At 49.2% G+C, this 16,217-nt stretch overlaps 1 protein-coding gene across 4 annotated transcripts in view; it reads left to right on the forward strand.

Moving 5' to 3' along the window:
• Positions 1-1,839: 1,839 nt before the first annotated feature.
• The window catches only part of Dcun1d4 (defective in cullin neddylation 1 domain containing 4), a 65,401-nt gene continuing 51,023 nt past the window's right edge, over positions 1,840-16,217 (forward strand). Inside the window, exon 1 of one of the 4 annotated variants that reach the window (XM_021645905.2) lies at positions 1,840-1,991. In XM_021645905.2, the coding sequence (XP_021501580.1) occupies positions 1,967-1,991 (25 nt within the window). In that variant the 5' untranslated portion in view covers positions 1,840-1,966. Of the gene's footprint in view, positions 1,992-2,921; positions 2,951-16,217 lie in introns of those variants that run through there. The other 3 variants (XM_060380755.1, XM_060380756.1, XM_021645910.2) reach the window with 3 other exon arrangements.

Consider the following 16,217-nt stretch of genomic DNA (forward strand, 5'->3'; position numbering starts at 1 on the left):
ATTTTACTTGAAAATAATCATACTGACCCTATTGGAGTGTGAGCTGAGAAATAGCAAAGGTTGAGAATTCTGTATTTTTTCCTATGTGTCAAGGAAGTGCTGAGAGCTAGGGAGAAAGCAAACAGGCAGGTCCTTTAGGTTTAATGATCTCACAGCGATAAAGTTTGTTGCAGATAAATCAATATAACTAACAGCTAATATAAATCACAGGCTTATTTTAATTTAGAAGTACCAAGAAGCAAGCACTTTTCTGTGCAAAACTATGGGAAACAAAACTCAAATAAACACAAATATTATGCAAACAAAAATCTCAGAAACACGAATAAACTTTTTCTCCGTTCTGTAGATTAGGCTGAAACCAAAAGCAGAATAACCAACATAGGAACTTTGTTTGCCCAGAGTAAGTCTTCCCCGCCACATTTTAAAATTCAGGAGTCCCCTACCTAGGAGTCCACCTTCTTTTGTTTGAGGTTTAGTTAAGACTCTGTCCTGTTAACAGGACCCAAAAGGATGCGCTGTGAAGGATAATGTCTTCAAGTGAAATTCTGAGATCCTGCAGTTTGATGAAGTAAATCATATGCATTTGAATGACAGATGTGAGAGAGAACATTTTAGGGATATAATTTAATTACAGAGAAATTGGGGATAATGAGACGGAGCAGATCACAACTACGGTGATGTAGGCGACAAGGTCTCTTGGCTAATCTTGCTCTTGTAACTGTCCGGATTTCAGAACTCTGCAGCTCCTAAGTGTAGGCTGTAGAATTCCGAATCCTAACGCCTGACCCCTTTGTTATCTTTGGTTGTATTATCCACACAGTCTGTCAATGGGTCTACAGAATGTGTGTGTGCGTGCGCGCGTGTGCGCCCTCGCGGGAGCTCCTCCTTAAACATCTCTTAGCGTTATTACATTACCATAGTGATTGTGGAGAACTGTTTTTCAAGTACTGAAAGACGCAGAGAAGAAAAAAGTGCAGCACTTATGCCCAACATAACTCAGTATTTTGATTTAGGACACCTAAGGGTCAGAACCCCATTAAGGCTCCCCTCTGCCAAACAACGCGGTTCACTCTCCGGCCTGGATCGACTTAGGTTTCTGAGACCTATAGTCTGGGAACCTGGCTTACCCTAGTTGCCAGGCTGACCCCGGAGCCTGATGTGGCACCGGGTTTCTCTGGCTGTCTGGGGACCGCCGAGGTGGCTGACGGGCAGCGCCTGCAGCACTGGAAACCTTTGGCGCAAGCTGCGCATGACTGAATATTGACTCTGGAAAAAGAAGCGCATTTTCAAAGTTGGGGACAGAAAGCTTGTGGGATAAAAGGGAGGGTTTTGCTCGATATGAAGAATCGGAGTTTTTTTTTTCCTTCTAATTTCCTGTGATGAGCATTGATGAGAACCGGCTGGATCGGGCGGGGCAGGAGCCGACCACCTCGAGGGGAGCACCAGCCCCAGCCTCCTTGCGCTTGGCTCCCGGTCACTACTCCTGCTTTGTTTCGGACGCCGAACATCGGCTTCGGGTTGGGATCTGGGTTGGTCTCCCGCTCTAGGATCCGCCCGCCACAGGGCGGGGCTTCAGGGTCAAGGTGGACCCATTCCCCAGCCTCGCCCCTCCACGCGCTTTCGGACCCCCAGAATGACTGGCAGCCTCTGGGTCCAACCTGAGGGCTCGGAAAAGTGGCCTCGGCCGGGGGCGGTCGGAGGCGAGGAGCCGAGGCCAATCGCGTTGCAGAATAGGGGGCGGGACCTTCTTGCCAGCTCCAGGAGGCGCATCCTGCCCTCCTTCGGTCAAATGAGAGCCGGAGAGGGGCGGGCTCCCGGTGGGGTGCAACCAATGAGAAGGGCGGGATGGGCGGGCCGGAGTGGCAGTCGCCGGTCCTCTGCTGCGAGCTAAGGTTTGGGAGTCGGTGGGGGGACCGCGAGTGGAGCGCGGGAGCCCGGGCGGCAAGCGAGTGTGAGCTGCCCGAAAATGCACTCGGATGCTGCAGCTGTCAGTGAGTAGCGCAGAGCCAGCGGGGCCGGACGCGGGCCCGCACCCCCCATCCGCTCCCGCGCTCCTCCCTTCCCCGCTTCTCCCGTCCCGACCGCACTGGAGTCCCTGGTCCCGGAGCGGGCTGATCCCCTCCCGGAGCCCGAGGGCCGTGACGCCGCGGGCGGCTGGGGCGGGGGCAGGGGCAGGGGCAGCGGGGAGGGGGTGGAGACTGGCTGGCTTTCCGCGGTGGGGGAAGGGGGGGACACGATCCGAAGGCCGGGGGCCCCAGAGTCGGTGGTTGCATGGAGGTGGAGACGGCGCCGGGCGCTGGCGGCTGGGGTCGGGGGTGGCACGAGCGGGCAGGGAGAGGCTTGCGGGGCCGGAGCGGTGCGGTGGGGCCGGGGAAGGCGGGGGAAGGCGAGGGGAGCGGGGGCGGGGACAATGGGAAGGAGGGCTGGGGGCGGGGGCGGGAACAATGGGTGGGGAGCGGGGGACCGTGGCCCGGCCGGTGAGGGGCTGCGGACTGATGTAACGGGGCCGCGGAGTGGGAGGCAGCGCGGTGGGATGCGGTAGTTGAGGAGTCCGGTGTGCGGGACGGCGGCCGGGAGTGGAGAGAGGGCTTGGGGGCAGGTGTTGGGACGGTGGGGTCCCTGGAGAAGTAGATGGCGGATCCAACTGCGGTGCAGTTTGGGGGCTGGGACAGGGCCCGGGGGGGAGGCGTGCGGCGTGAGTTAGGAGGTGGGGAGGAGTGGGGACTGGGAGGGCTGTCATCCCCCCGGGTTCGGTGCTCTCGGGGCGGGGTGGGGGGCGTTGGACTGTGCACTGGGGGAGGCGCTTCCTCCCTGGACTGGCCGGGTCCTGCCTAGGAGGGGACCGCCCTGAACCTCGGGGTGCGCGGAGGGGAGGGGGCGGGGCCGGGTACCCGGGAGGTGTCCCGAGGCTGGCCGTGGCCACCGCGCTTGGCGAGCAGCGGGGAGCGAGGTCAGCGCGGGCTGGGGTTTCGGGACCGGGAGGCGGGGCAGGGCGGCCGTCTGCGAGCTGACTGCTCGGTCGGGTCCTGAAGGCGTGGTGTATGTGTGTGTGTTGGTGGGGGGATGAGCCTAAGAGGGTGTCGGGGTCCCCGGCGTCCGTAGGTTTGGCAGTGTGTGACGCAGTTGTCTAATTTCTGACCATCAGGTGTGGAGGCTGATGCGTCAGGACCCGCTACCCTGTACGGAGGGCCGTTTCGGAGGCACAGCACCGCCCGTGCGAGGAGCGACCTCGGCCCGAAGCACCGGGAGGGTGCTTTAGGGGTTTCCTTTAGGGTCTGGCTTGGGGAGCCGGTGTAAAGGGAAAGGCAGGCTCGCGGAATTCTGGGACTTGTAGTTCCAGCCGCGCTGGGCCGCGGTTGGGTTGAGTGCACGTGGGTAACTGTGGAAACGAGGCCCAGAATGCAGCGCGCTCCTTGGAACCTCCCTGCTTGGCTAACTCGTGCTTTATGCCGCGGAGACCCAATGCGTTCTCTCCCCGGAGGTGCTGGGGTTCCTTGGGACAGTGTCCACCGTAGAGGGCGAGCCCAGGCCAAGTCGTGGCCTTTCTCCGAGTTAATTATTTTTCCCTGCATCTGGTAGCCTTGCGGAGTGAATGTTTTTGTCTTGAACCATCCTGCACACATTCGTTCTAAAGCAGCGTTTATCAAGGAGCATTTAGAGTGGATTCAGTGTATGGAAACCTAGGGTGAAGTATACAGCCTTACATAATTAAGTATGGGAGCAAAGTAGAGACACATTTTTTCCCCTGTGAAGAAAATATAGATAACTGCAGTAGTATTTCTTGGCCTATTCTTGGTTTGCCCAAGAATTAGGGGATATATTTTTTGAAAGTGAATCGACAATGGCAGCATAGTGGAATTTGGGGTTGAAATAGTCTCATGCCTGAACCTGAAATGAAATCCTAAAGGTGAGCAACGGGGAAAGTGTGATGTCTTTTCTTTAAGTGCAAAGCAAACTAGGCGGTTGTTTGCCCCTTTGATGCTGGGCTGGAAAGTCCTTCGCTGTTGACTGTTAGAGATCTTCAGGCTATTACAGAGTTTGTGGACCCAGCCACCACATCCACTGCCAGTTTTTCTTTGTGGTCATTCCTAAATCAAATGTAGGGGCTATAAGATTGGCTCAGAGGTGATCGATTATTTTTTCATGCTATATCAAATATTATGAAACTGTTGATAATAGTTATCAGAGATGTTTTAGTGACCCAATGGTAAACATCTTGTGGACAAGTTTTAAGATTTGGAAACCACTTGACAGGGTAAAGACGGTACTGAACTTGCATATCTATTGCACAGTGTTTTTTAAGGTTTATTTTTATTTTAATTATGCATGTGTGTGTGGGGGGGATGCACATGTGTGCAGATGCCATGGAGATCAGAAGAGGGCTTGGGATTCCCCCAGAACTGGAGTTATAGGCTGTTGTGAGCTGCTCAACATGAGTGCTAGGAATGGAACTCGGGTCCTCTGCAAGAGCAGTAAGCCCTCTTAACTGCTGAGCTGTCTCTCCAGCCCTTCTTTCTTACAGGATGACTTTTAAAATAAGATCTGAGAAACTGGCTAGTAAATGATATTTTGGGAAAACAATTCCTGCCGCAAAGTCTCTAAGAAACATTTTTTAATGTACATATTATGGACATTTTTCAAAAAAGTATTTAATTCCGGGATTTGCTCTTTCGAAATAAGGCTGAAAAAAATGCATAAGACCTGTAGCTGTCTTTAAGATTTAAGAAAATATTAGTCTTCATTTCTTTTGTTTTTGTTTTCTCCCATCATATCCTGAAGGACAATTGCCCTTTCCACACCGTTCTCCATCTCCTGTGTAAGCCCCAAAAGCCCTAGGCAGTATCAGCCTGTGCTTTCTACTCTAGTGTTTGGGACCTTTGATTTTTGGCCCTAGGCTAGTTCTGATACTTTGTTGTGGATTTAACTATGCACATATGGGTTTTTTTTTTTTTTTTTTTTTAAGATTTTGACTCTTTATTAGAAAGGATTTTGGGAGGGAGGGGAGGGTAGTTGTATTAGTCAGGGTTCCCTAGAGTAACAACTTATACAATGAGTCTGTCTCTGTCTGTGTAGAAAGGGTATTTACTGGAATGACTTACAGGCTGTAGTCCAGCTAATCAAACAATCACTGTATGTATGGAAAGTCCAAGAATCCAGCTGGTCTTCAGTGTATGCTGGGATCCTGAAGAAGTAGGCTCTAATGCCAGTGAAGGAATGGGCTTGGTAGTGAGGGCAGGAGCAAGCAGGCAAAGAGCAAAAGCTTCCTTCTTCCATGTCCTTATATAGGCTTCCAGCAGAAGGCATGGCCTAAATTAGAGGTGTGTCTTCCCACCTCAAAGATCCGGATTAGAAGTGACTCTTCCCACTTCAAATTAAGCAAAAATCACTCACAGTCATGCCACCCCGTTTTGGGTTTAGTTGATACCAGATGTAGGCTAGTTGACAACCAAGAATAGCCGCCAGTGTAGTCTTGTCTGTAACTGAACCAAAGAAGAAAGCTCTCATCTTTTTCTCTTTTGGGGATTTCTATACAATGACTCCCTTCACTATCTATATCCATTCCTGGCTCACAGAAGGCCCCTACTGGGTGCTTGATGGTATCCAGCCCTGTTTCCCCTTCCCCCATAAAAACAAAACAAAAGACCCCTTTATCATTGTCTCTCTCTTTTTTTTTTTTTTATCTTGAGCTGCTGTAACTTACTTCCTTCTTTTTGTTTTGAAGTTTGCATTATTCTCATCTTAATCACTGTAGTGGTTGCTCGTTGTGATTTTTCACACTTTTAATCTCATCACAAGGGTCGAAGAGGCAGGTGGATCTCTGAGTTCAAGGCCAGCCTGGCTACAGAACAAGTTCCAGGACAGCCAGGGCTACACAGTCCCTGTCTTGAAAACCAAACCAAACAAACACAAAATCACTACCATAGTCATTCCTATAATTGTAGCCAACAATTAGCCAGTAATTCTGCTGACACAGCAGCAAAATGCAGTCTGTCAGAAATGCACCTGGCCTGTCAGGGTGCCTTTGGTAAGTACTGACTCCCAGAGACATCTGACTTGAGGCTGTACCAAGTTGTTTTCGTATGTGGGAAATAGGCTGTATATGCGGCCCTGGCTTTGTAGTTAGGCAAGGCAAGAGGAGACCAGAACTACTTAGTTCATTTGGTTAATGAGAGCACAGTAATTTTAATCATCCGTGTTGGAACTTTAGATGCTTCTCATCTTTTTCTGTTTTGTAGTGGAAGGGAGAGGCTGTGTATTCAAAGTTTATCCCATTGCTGGACCAAATAGCTGACAATAGGAACTTGAGGAAAAGGGCCTGTTCTGGCTCTCAGTTTGAGGAGAGTCTGGCCAAGCTGGGAAGGAGTGGCAAATGTGCAAGGCAGCTGACTAATTACATTGTGTCCATAGGAGGGAGAGATGATACTGTCCGCCACTTCTGTTTTCAAGCCCATGAGACAGTGGTGCCCACATTCATGCTGGGTCCTCCTCTGTTAAACCCCTCTGAGAAGTGCCCTCAGAGAGACCTACAGTGTGTCTTGTACATGGTTCTAAATCCAGGCATGTTAACAAGATAACCACATAACCACAGGCTGCATCTCTTTCCACTCCCTACAGTTAACTCCTCTTCCCCAACTCATAACCACCACCTTGGCTCTGATGCAGTCTTTTTCGTGATAACAGGTGACCCTCTGGGAGGCTTAGTCTATGTTGCCTTGTTCTCTCAGTAGTTGAATCACCTTTGCTCTTAGTATTCCCTTCCCTCCTCAAAAGGCTTGAGGGCTTCCAGGTGCTCCGTTAAGGATGGCCTCCTCAGAAGAACTGGTGATGTAGGGTGGCTCCTGTAGTTGAGGCCTGCTTTCTCCCCTGGGAAGGCTCCCGCCTGCCTGCCTGTCCTCAGAGCACATGACAGTAAGGGGCCAGGGCAATATTATACTCCCTAAGACCCACTACCAGTGACTTCCTTTCTCCAGAGGTCCCATAGATTTTGCAACCTTTAAAGTAGCAACACTAGCTGGGTATCAAGCTTTCAAGCTTGAACCTTTGGGGAACATTTCATATTCAGACTGTAATGTATCAGTGTGTAAACTAAGTTTGATTGAAAAGTGTCTAGTGTAGAGAGATGAAAATGCTACAAGGTATGCGAAAGGGACTAGGAAAAGTCTGTGACAGAGGGTTAGAGCTGTCACCAGATCTGTTTGGGAGATAGGTTGACACTGTTTTGCTTTTCTCTGTCTTAGGACCATATCCTGGTCTTAAGGCTTTATTTCTTCAGTTAACAATATATTGAGGCAGGGGGCTGGTGAGAGGGCTCACTGATTGAAGGCACTAGCTGCTCTTGCAGAGGACCTGGGTTTGGTTCCCAGCACCCACATAGTGGCTAACCACTATGTTTGGAGTCTATAACTCCAATTCCAGTGGAGCTGACACCCTCTTTGGTTTCTGAGGGCATCAGGCACACATATGCACAAATGTACAGGTAAAATATTAAATGCACATAAAACAGAAAATGATACAATGACATTGTTAATAGTGTTTCCCCCCACCCCACCCCCCACTTACTGTGTTACAGTGTGTAAGTTAAAGCTAAAGTTGACAGAGGACAGGATTCTGGTTGGATGCCTGAGCTGGTGTCGATTGCTTCCTGCAGTTTGTTCTTACTGTGAAATTCAGGTTATAAGTACCTCTTGAGAATTATTATTTTAAGAACATACTTTAGAAAATGTATCTTAGGAAGAAAAACACTGAAATGCATTTTAAATAGAATTATATGCTTTGTAAGTGTCACATGACAGTTTTAGAGCCAATAATTTTTTTTTCCCTTCTGGAGTGTCCATGGTTCTGCAGAGTGCCTGCTACCTGAGGTTTGAATGGTTTTTCTTTTAATTAGAAAATATTAAACAAGTTGTTTTCACCTAGGAAAGCAGGCTGTCTTTTTTGAAACTTGTGAATATATGGAATAAAGCAGTGAAACAGTAGGAAAAAGACCCCTTCCCCAGGGCAGCACTGTCTCTCTGCACGTGGTGATTTCTGTTTTGTTTTGTTTTTGGTAGTCCTTTGGGGATTTCTTTTTCTCATGAGTGTTTAGCAAATCACTCTCTACCTGCTGCCTGTATCCGTAGGGCTCGCTGAGCAGAGAGTGATGCATCCCGACAGTGCCGTCTGTCCTCAAGGGCTCTGGCCTGAGGGACGCCTGCCTTAGCAGCTCACTGCTTGGAAGCACCTGTCCCGCCTCCAGAGCCTCCTGAAGGTGGAGGTGGGCAGGGAGGCGGCAGCCTGAGGAGAACCACTGTGGTGGGCGCTCGGCCGAGGCAGCTCTGTTGGTTTTAGAGCTGGAGTTGCTCCAGTCCCCGGTTCTGTCTGTGGGGAATCTCACCATGTGCCTGTGGGGGATTCTTCGCATTGCGTGCTTGACGGGCCCGGCTTTCTAGTTTCCCTAGTGTGTCTCCTGCTATATTTAAAACAAAACCCAAAACAAAACCAGCACTTCTGTTTAAACTCGCCACAGTTGGTTCCCAGTGCCGGCCAGTAAGAACTCAGCCAGAGCCCTGCCACTGCTCAGTTCATCTGGCAGAGGTTCTTCACAGCGATTTCCCTTTTTAGTGTAGCCGCCTGTCGGCTCCACTCAGAGGTGGCCAAGACTGACTGAAGGGTTCATGTGATGTCGCTTGTGGGTGGTGGGAACCAGCACTGCAGGTATTAAGGACTGGCCACAAGCAGGCCAGCCGGCTGGATCTCAGATGGAGCTCTCTACACCTGTCCCCAGTGATGGCCTCTCTTGTGTCTGAGAAATCCATTTCAGAGGTAGGATGCTCAGAAGCTGGCCCCTCGCTCCCCGTGCATGCCGTGATTTGAGAATACTATCGGAAATGTTTGTGGGATTACTGTGCTTAGCCAAAAATAATACCTGATAGTTCTAAAGCCTTCTGGTCAATTTCATGGAGGTTATAATTTACATATTATAAAATCGTAGCCGCTTAAGTATAGGGTTGGATAGACTGGTAAACAAATACCCTGGCAGAGCAATAACTAAATGCAGGTACAGGACATACTCATCACTCCAAGAGCCTCTCTGTGGCCCACCCATGAGTCAGCGCTTCCCCGAGACCCCACCTCCAGGTACTTGGCTCTTAAGCTGGTCTCCTTCATGTAAATGCTTAATTATTTTTCTCTTCACGAAGATACCCCTGCGTCACACACTGAGCTAAAGAAACCATGTATCTCATGATGACTCCAAACGTTTTCCAGGGTAGCCTTTCTGTGGCCCATAGACATGCCACACCAGTGTCGGCTCCGTGGATGTGATGGTGGCCTCCCGCTGCTCTGTGGAAGGCAGCTTGAGAAGTAGGAATGTGCTTGGTAGGTATAGACCCTTAAGTCAGAGTGTCTGGAGTCACACAACCTTGCTTTGCCATCTATTAGCTGTGAGATTGTAGGTGACTAACTATTAACTATTAGAATAAGTCACCCAGTGTGACTATGGAGGACCTACTGTGCACAAGGTCCAGCTCTTCATTTGCTTGGAGACTTTCATTCTGGCGAAGGGCAGGTAATAAACAGAAACATTTCATAGTGATTAGTTCTGTAGAGAAAAATAAGGCAGAGGAAGCGTGTGGGTAGGGGTGAGGATGTTGGTGCGGTCAAGGAAGGCCTTAGTTACTAAGGGGGAGGGGCACCAGAGTGCAGGCTCTGAGGGCTGCTCAGGCCTGATGTGAGGAACGACAAGGAGGCTGGGATGTATGTAGGGAGGAGAGGGGGAGAGGCGTGGTCCCAAGGAACCTGTGAGCTGAGGTATCTGAGGTGCTTCTGTTGCTGTTGATGTGTAATGTTGACCTGTGGGTAGGTATGGCATCATAGGAACTGGTGAGGAAAAGAGACAATCTGTTATTTGAACAGCCTGTCACTCAGTTTTTTCCAGACACTGCTTAAACATGCAAGGTCACCTGGAGCTTTCTTTTCAGAGAGTGTGGAGGGGACAGAGGGAGTGGGCAAGTGCTGGGGGAGTGCTGGCTGCTGGGTTAATGGATATCCAGGGTGTTTGGACCCAGTAGGCAATATATAGCTAGACTTGGTAGAAGGGCTAGTAATTGCCCTGTTAGCCTAACCTTTGGAGTTTCACTGGGGAAGGAAAGAAGTTAGTTCATGAGCAGGTGGGCTTGAGAGGACAGTAGGAGCGGCCCAACCAGGTGGGTGTGGGGGGCTCTGAGTGCAGGAGGACCTGAGGGATGGAGGAGTGGAAAGGAAGCAAGAGGAGGGCAGGCGAGATGTAAAAATAACTTTCATTCTCCTGATATAATTGTTGTCTGCCAACCTAGGCCTAGCCCTGAAAGCTTCTAGCCCCCATGCAATGTAATCTAGGCCTAGAATTCTTTCAGCCTCTGAGACTTATTGCTGAGTAAGCTCGCCCTTTCTATCTTTCTGAACTCTGGCTGGCTGGTTCAGCTCAGCTGTCTGGCTCAAACTCTTCTCCTAGCTGACTGATTCAATCTTATGAAATTGCTCTGCTCCTCAAACCAACTCTAGCAATTTTCTAGTCTTCTGGCTTCTCATTCTTCTGCTTGTTCTATATTCACCTGTGTTTAGCTTGTTTTCTGTTCAGCCTCTCTCTGTAAAAGTTTTTTCTCCCAGTAAAAACTACCTCTGAATTTCAAGCACTGACCGGCCACAAACTCAGCTCCACTTCACTGCCTCTCACCTCACTGACTCAATAGTCTGACTGAACAGAACTGACTAGAACTTAAGAGATCTGGATGTCCCTGTCTCTTGGGTGCTGGGATTAAAGGCCTGTGATACCATTCCCAGACCTAACCTTTTCTTTACCTGAAACTTGCTCTATACCAGGCTGGCCTTGAACCCAGATATATCTTCTTGCCCTTGTCTCCTGGGATGACCAAGTTTGCCAGCCCTTACCCCGACACCCCAGTGTGTTTGTACTCCAGCCGGATCTCCCAGACCCTAGAGGTCTTTGGATGTGTTCTTTAGCCAGAGCAGCCCTGTTTTGAGTTAAAATTCCTCTATAGGAAGATGGGTATTTAAAGAGGCATGAGGGTGGAGGAGAGGAGGCCTTTATTACTGTGTTTGCTACCCCTACCCCAAGTAGATCTGCTGCACCCACATTTTACAGCTGAGGAAGCTGGAGGACAGGAAGGGCAACCTCAAGGTCACTGGGGTTGAGCTGTTTACACAGTGGCTTGAGATTTAACTGGGTGTTGCATCTCCAGCCTTGGGTACTCTACCCTGCACGTGGACAAGTCTCAGCTTTGCACTCTTGCTTTTCACGTACTCCTCAGAGGGAGCACGTCGCCCTGGCCCGTGATGGCCTGGTCAGAGACCCCTAGTACTTGCCTCCTTTGCTGTAGATCCTTCCTCTTGGGATGCTGTAGCTGGTAGAGTGTCTGAGGTCTTTCGGTTTACTCCTCTGCCTCCTTCCCTTGGCAGGGTAACTTGCAGTGACAACAGGTATTTAGTCCTGCTGGAGTATCATGGCTCAGAAAAATACTCTGTGCTTTCTCATTTGCTGCCGAAACAGTTTAAGTTGTTGGAAATACTCCTGCAAGTTTTAAGATACAGGTGATATCTGACAACATTGCAGAAAAGCCAGAAAACGAGAATTTGCTTAGAGCCATTCAGTAACTTTTATAATAAAGTTAATTTCCCTCACCCCACCCCCATTTTTCAGGCATGATTAAGTATTTATTTTTAACATCTTTTTTTGAAGATGCCAGTCCTGAAACTATTCCATAGATTCCTAGTCCTGATCAGTTATAGAAACGGGACAGGACAGTTGTAGGTCAGTCCAGGGGCTATTGTATTAATAGCCTTAGAGATATGTCTCCTGTTGTTGCTTCTTACTTTTCTTTCTGTGGAGCTGTTCCAGGTCCAGGCTGGGTAGCACTCGTGCGTGGTGTGGGCAGCTCTCTGTCACCCTGCTTTGGGCACCCGCTCATTGGAGCCGTGGAGAGGATCCTGTCATTCTGGCTCTCCAGATGGGGCACCAAGGTCCTGTGTTAGGTTGGCAATAGATGAGCTGGCTCATCTGGGCCATGGCAGAGTTGGGACTCTGTGGCCTAGAGAGCACCAGACCTGACATTCCTTCCTCTAAACCTGGGCCCTGAGACGTTATTTGTCTCTGAATGATCCTGTGAAGGTTTGATCTCAATGGCAGGCAGGGAGAGGAGAAGGAATCTGGGGTCCTTTGTACCTTGTCACATTGGGAACACAGCCAGCCCGTGCGTCCTCAAGTGACCGGATCCTTTGAGATGGCAGTGACAGGCACAGACAGGGTGCTGGATGGCGTGCCTCCTCTTGGGTTTCTTCTTGGGTTGTGTGAGAGTGAGGAGGAAACCGCCCGTAGCCGGCTCAGATGGATTTAATTTTGGATTTTGTACTCTATGCAAATGCTGCATCTCACAGGGACCTGCTTATCAACACCCCCTTCTGCAGCTCCCTCTTTTGGCTCTTTGTTCCAGTGGCAGATAGTCATTGAGCAGACAGGTTGACACTTTTCTCCCTGCTGCCTGCCTTTCCTTTGCCTGATTGCCCGCCCTGGGCCTTGACCTTTTGTTCCCACACTGCAGGGCACTGGATTAGTCTTGTCGGGCACTGCCCAGAGTGTTTGAGTGGTTGTGGCTGCTGGCAGGTGATGGCTGAGTTGAGGAGCTGCGTGTTAGAATCGCTCTCCCATTTTCATTAATTGATTGGGTTATACCCTGGCTTCAGTAGGCATATAAGCTACCTTTGCATTGCTTTAAGTGGGCTTGGTGTGGCGATGGTGGGAGAAGGCTTAAAAAATGCCGCCCTCTGGCTTGTAGCCAGGCCTAGGTCGGACTTAACATGTCCCCTGCATGATTGCAACATTCTGACTCTTGCAGCATCCTTGTGAGGTAGGCATCATTAGCTCATTTAGTTGAAAAAGAGATGCCTACTTCTGGTTAGGAAGGTCATGTGGCTTGGAGCTGACTGCAAACCTAGCTTTCGGGGTGTCCTGCCTAGTCTTACAGTATGAAAATCATGTCACTGTGATCTAATAATTTTGCCTTAAAAGTAAAAATGTCAGGATACAAAAATGCCCTGTGCCATCTCATACAGCCAGTGACTGTTAATTTGTATGTGGAACTATAAATTGGAATTAGAGATCACTTAAAAAGTTTTGGTCTTAGTTTTCTCAAAGCGTAGGCTTCGTTTTATAGAAGATACTGTGTCCCAAGTCATTTTGAAGTGAATTAATTTTACTGTAGTTAAAGAAAAATTACATACCGTCTTTTTCAAATCCCACATACTGAGTATCCCTGAGCTCAAGTCCCAGGCTGTAAGGCCTTGCGATCCAGCCTGCCTATTTGCTGGGCTAACATCAGTGTTTTTGTTTTGAATCAGCCCAGGCTGACTTTGATCTTGGGATCCTCCTGCCTCAGCCTCCTGACTTCTGGGAGGCAGCAGAATTGTTGGGATAGGGTGAACAGTCCCTTGCCTGGACTCTGGGAGGATGGGACAGAGACATGGAAGTGCATGTAATGCACACAATGTCCTGAGCCACTCTGTGATCCCAGATGTTCAGAATAAGCAGATCTCTAGAGGCAGGAGGGAGAGTCCCCCTCCTGTTGAAGGGGGAGGGGACAAGCGAGGTGTGAATGTGATAAAGATGGCCCTGAATCAGATAACTCCCCGAATAAACTAATACATGCATTGTATACTTCAAATGGCGAATGAGAATGCACGTTGTGTGTCCACAAGGCTGTTGAGAAGACCAGCAAGTGGCAAGGCCTGTGAGGACACCGAGAGTCTCCTGGAGGGTGACATCCTGCCTAGTGTGGGAGGTCAGAACTGATGAGCACTAGGACAGCTACTCAGTAGAGACAGCTGTTGAACCTTGTGCATTCCAGATGTCACTGAGGGAGAGGGCAGAGTGAATCCCAAGGCCCTGCAGGAGGACACGACTTGTACTCCAGGAAGACCATGCCTAGAGCAGTGGGATGGGGCCTTGCATGGGACAGAAACGGTGGCTATCACTCAAGCACACTCTTGCCTCAACAATGGGTTTCCTTTTCCCATAACACTTAGAAAATGGAGGCCCCTTCAACCCTGTGGGAGAGGCATAGCCCTGCACTGCTTGGCCCCTGTGATACGGTGATTGTGATAACCTTTCCTTTTGTTTGGGTTCCTGGCAGCAGCATGGCTAGTACTCTGCCCTTACCCTTGAGCCTCTCCTCCCCCTCCCCCCTCCCCGGCAAGGGTTAGCTCATGATTTTCATTGCCACAGAAAAGGCACAGTGGCATATTTAAAATGTGTGTAAAATCAGCGAGCTTAGTGCTCACTGATCGGCAGGCTGGAGTTTAGATAATCGATGACTTTGTGAGTCTTTGAAGAGAACACCGTGCATGGATGGGAATGACGGTGTCGGACCTCTTCCGCACCCTCCTCCTCCTGTAAAATGCCACAAATAACTGTTGGACAGTTGGCCAACTTAGTACAGAATAATAAATGGACAGCATTTGTGAAGACTAGGAGACAGAATATGCATGATTCATAAGTGTTGTTAAAAGTTCACTTTTAATTTTAATTGACACTAATTTTGCATGTTTTGGGGCTATGGCATCTTAGTATATGTGTGGTATCAGATCAGAGAGAGTGATTTGCACGTCTGTTACCTCAGACGTCCGTTCCCATGGGATTCTTCAGAGTCTTTGCCTAGGTAATATGAAATATGCAGGTAATTGTTGTCAAGTGTGTGGAGCCCCGTGTCCTGTGTAACACGAGACCTGATTCCTCCTGCCCAGCTCTACCCGGACTCTTGCATCCTCTATTGATTCCTCTCAGACCTTTGCTAGGCTCTGCTGACCTTTTGGGACAGGAGCCTGGGCTGACCTAGTGCTCATTGTAGCTTACCATGTCAGCCTGGAGTTCTTTCCGTAGGCTAGGCTAGTTCCCACCAATCCTCCTGCCTCTTCCTCCCACACACCGCCATGCCTGGCCTGTGCTTCGAGACGAACTTCTTAGCTTTTACACCGATTAGGAACATTCCCGTGGAAATGACCTACAGTGAGATGACAGACATGCCAGCCACCCTGATCTGATCACCACACAGTATATATGTTTTGTGCTGTCACACTGTACCTCAAAACATGTACAGTCACCATGGGTCAGCACTGAGTGAAAGTATGCAACATTTGTCTCCTGTGCCGCCTTCTCTTTAAATGCACTCTGCTCCCTCTGTGTTGCTGCAGGCAGTGGGTTCTGTTGTGGTCTGGCTGTGTGGTGGTATGCTGTGTACACGCACATGCTTTCTGCGCTCGTCTGCTGGAGCATGCTCAGCCGGATGCATGTCTTAGTGGTGTCCCAGTGCCCTCCTCCTCTCAGTGGCCCTGTATGTACACCAGCTGGGAGGTGGCACATTGCATGAGGATTCCATCTCCTGGTTTTTGAGGAGTCCCACAGTTTCTTAATGGCTATTCAACAATTAAGTTATTAATGTAATTAAGTACTAATTTATCCCCCGCAGCCTCATGCAAGAGTTCTGTTCTCCATGTCCTGCATAGCAGTTTCTTTCTGTCATTTGGATAATACCGTTTTAACCTGGGGAGATGATGTCCCATTATGACTCTGAATGGCAGTTTGCTTGCTGATGTTGAATTTTCCCCCATGCATGTGTTACTCATTTGTCTACTCTCTTGAGCCAATGCAGGTTGCTTGTCCATTTTTCAATAGGAGTTTTTTTGTGTGTTTGTTTCTGTTTTGCTGTTGACATGTTTAAGACCTTTCATGTCTTAACCAGGCAGGTAAAGAGGCTTACACTTACGCCCTTCTGATCTGGGGCTGTCTCTTCTCTTTGATATTCATTTGCCCTTTCATTTGCCATTTGTCAAATTTGGCTTTTGCTGCTTATTTTTTGGGGGCCCATATAAAAAAAAAATCGTTATCCAGACCTGTGCCCAGAAGTACTTTCGCTGTATGTTCGTGGTGGCTGTATAGCTGCAGGTCTTGTGTTTAAGTCTTTGATGTATTTTGAGTTACTTTTCTGTTTATTTCGGAGGCGTGCTCTCACTGTGTGGTCCTGGAATCCTGGAATGCACTATGTAGACCCTACTGGGCTCTAACTCAGAGAGACCCAGCCGCTCAGCCTCCAGAGCACTGGGGTCAAAGGCATGCACGGGCCTCGATTTCTTCTTCTTCTTCTTCTTCTTCTTCTTCTTCTTCTTCTTCTTCTTCTTCTTCTTCTTCTTCT

Source organism: Meriones unguiculatus, chromosome 3 (genome assembly GCF_030254825.1).
Source record: "Meriones unguiculatus strain TT.TT164.6M chromosome 3, Bangor_MerUng_6.1, whole genome shotgun sequence".
NCBI lineage: Eukaryota > Metazoa > Chordata > Mammalia > Rodentia > Muridae > Meriones > Meriones unguiculatus.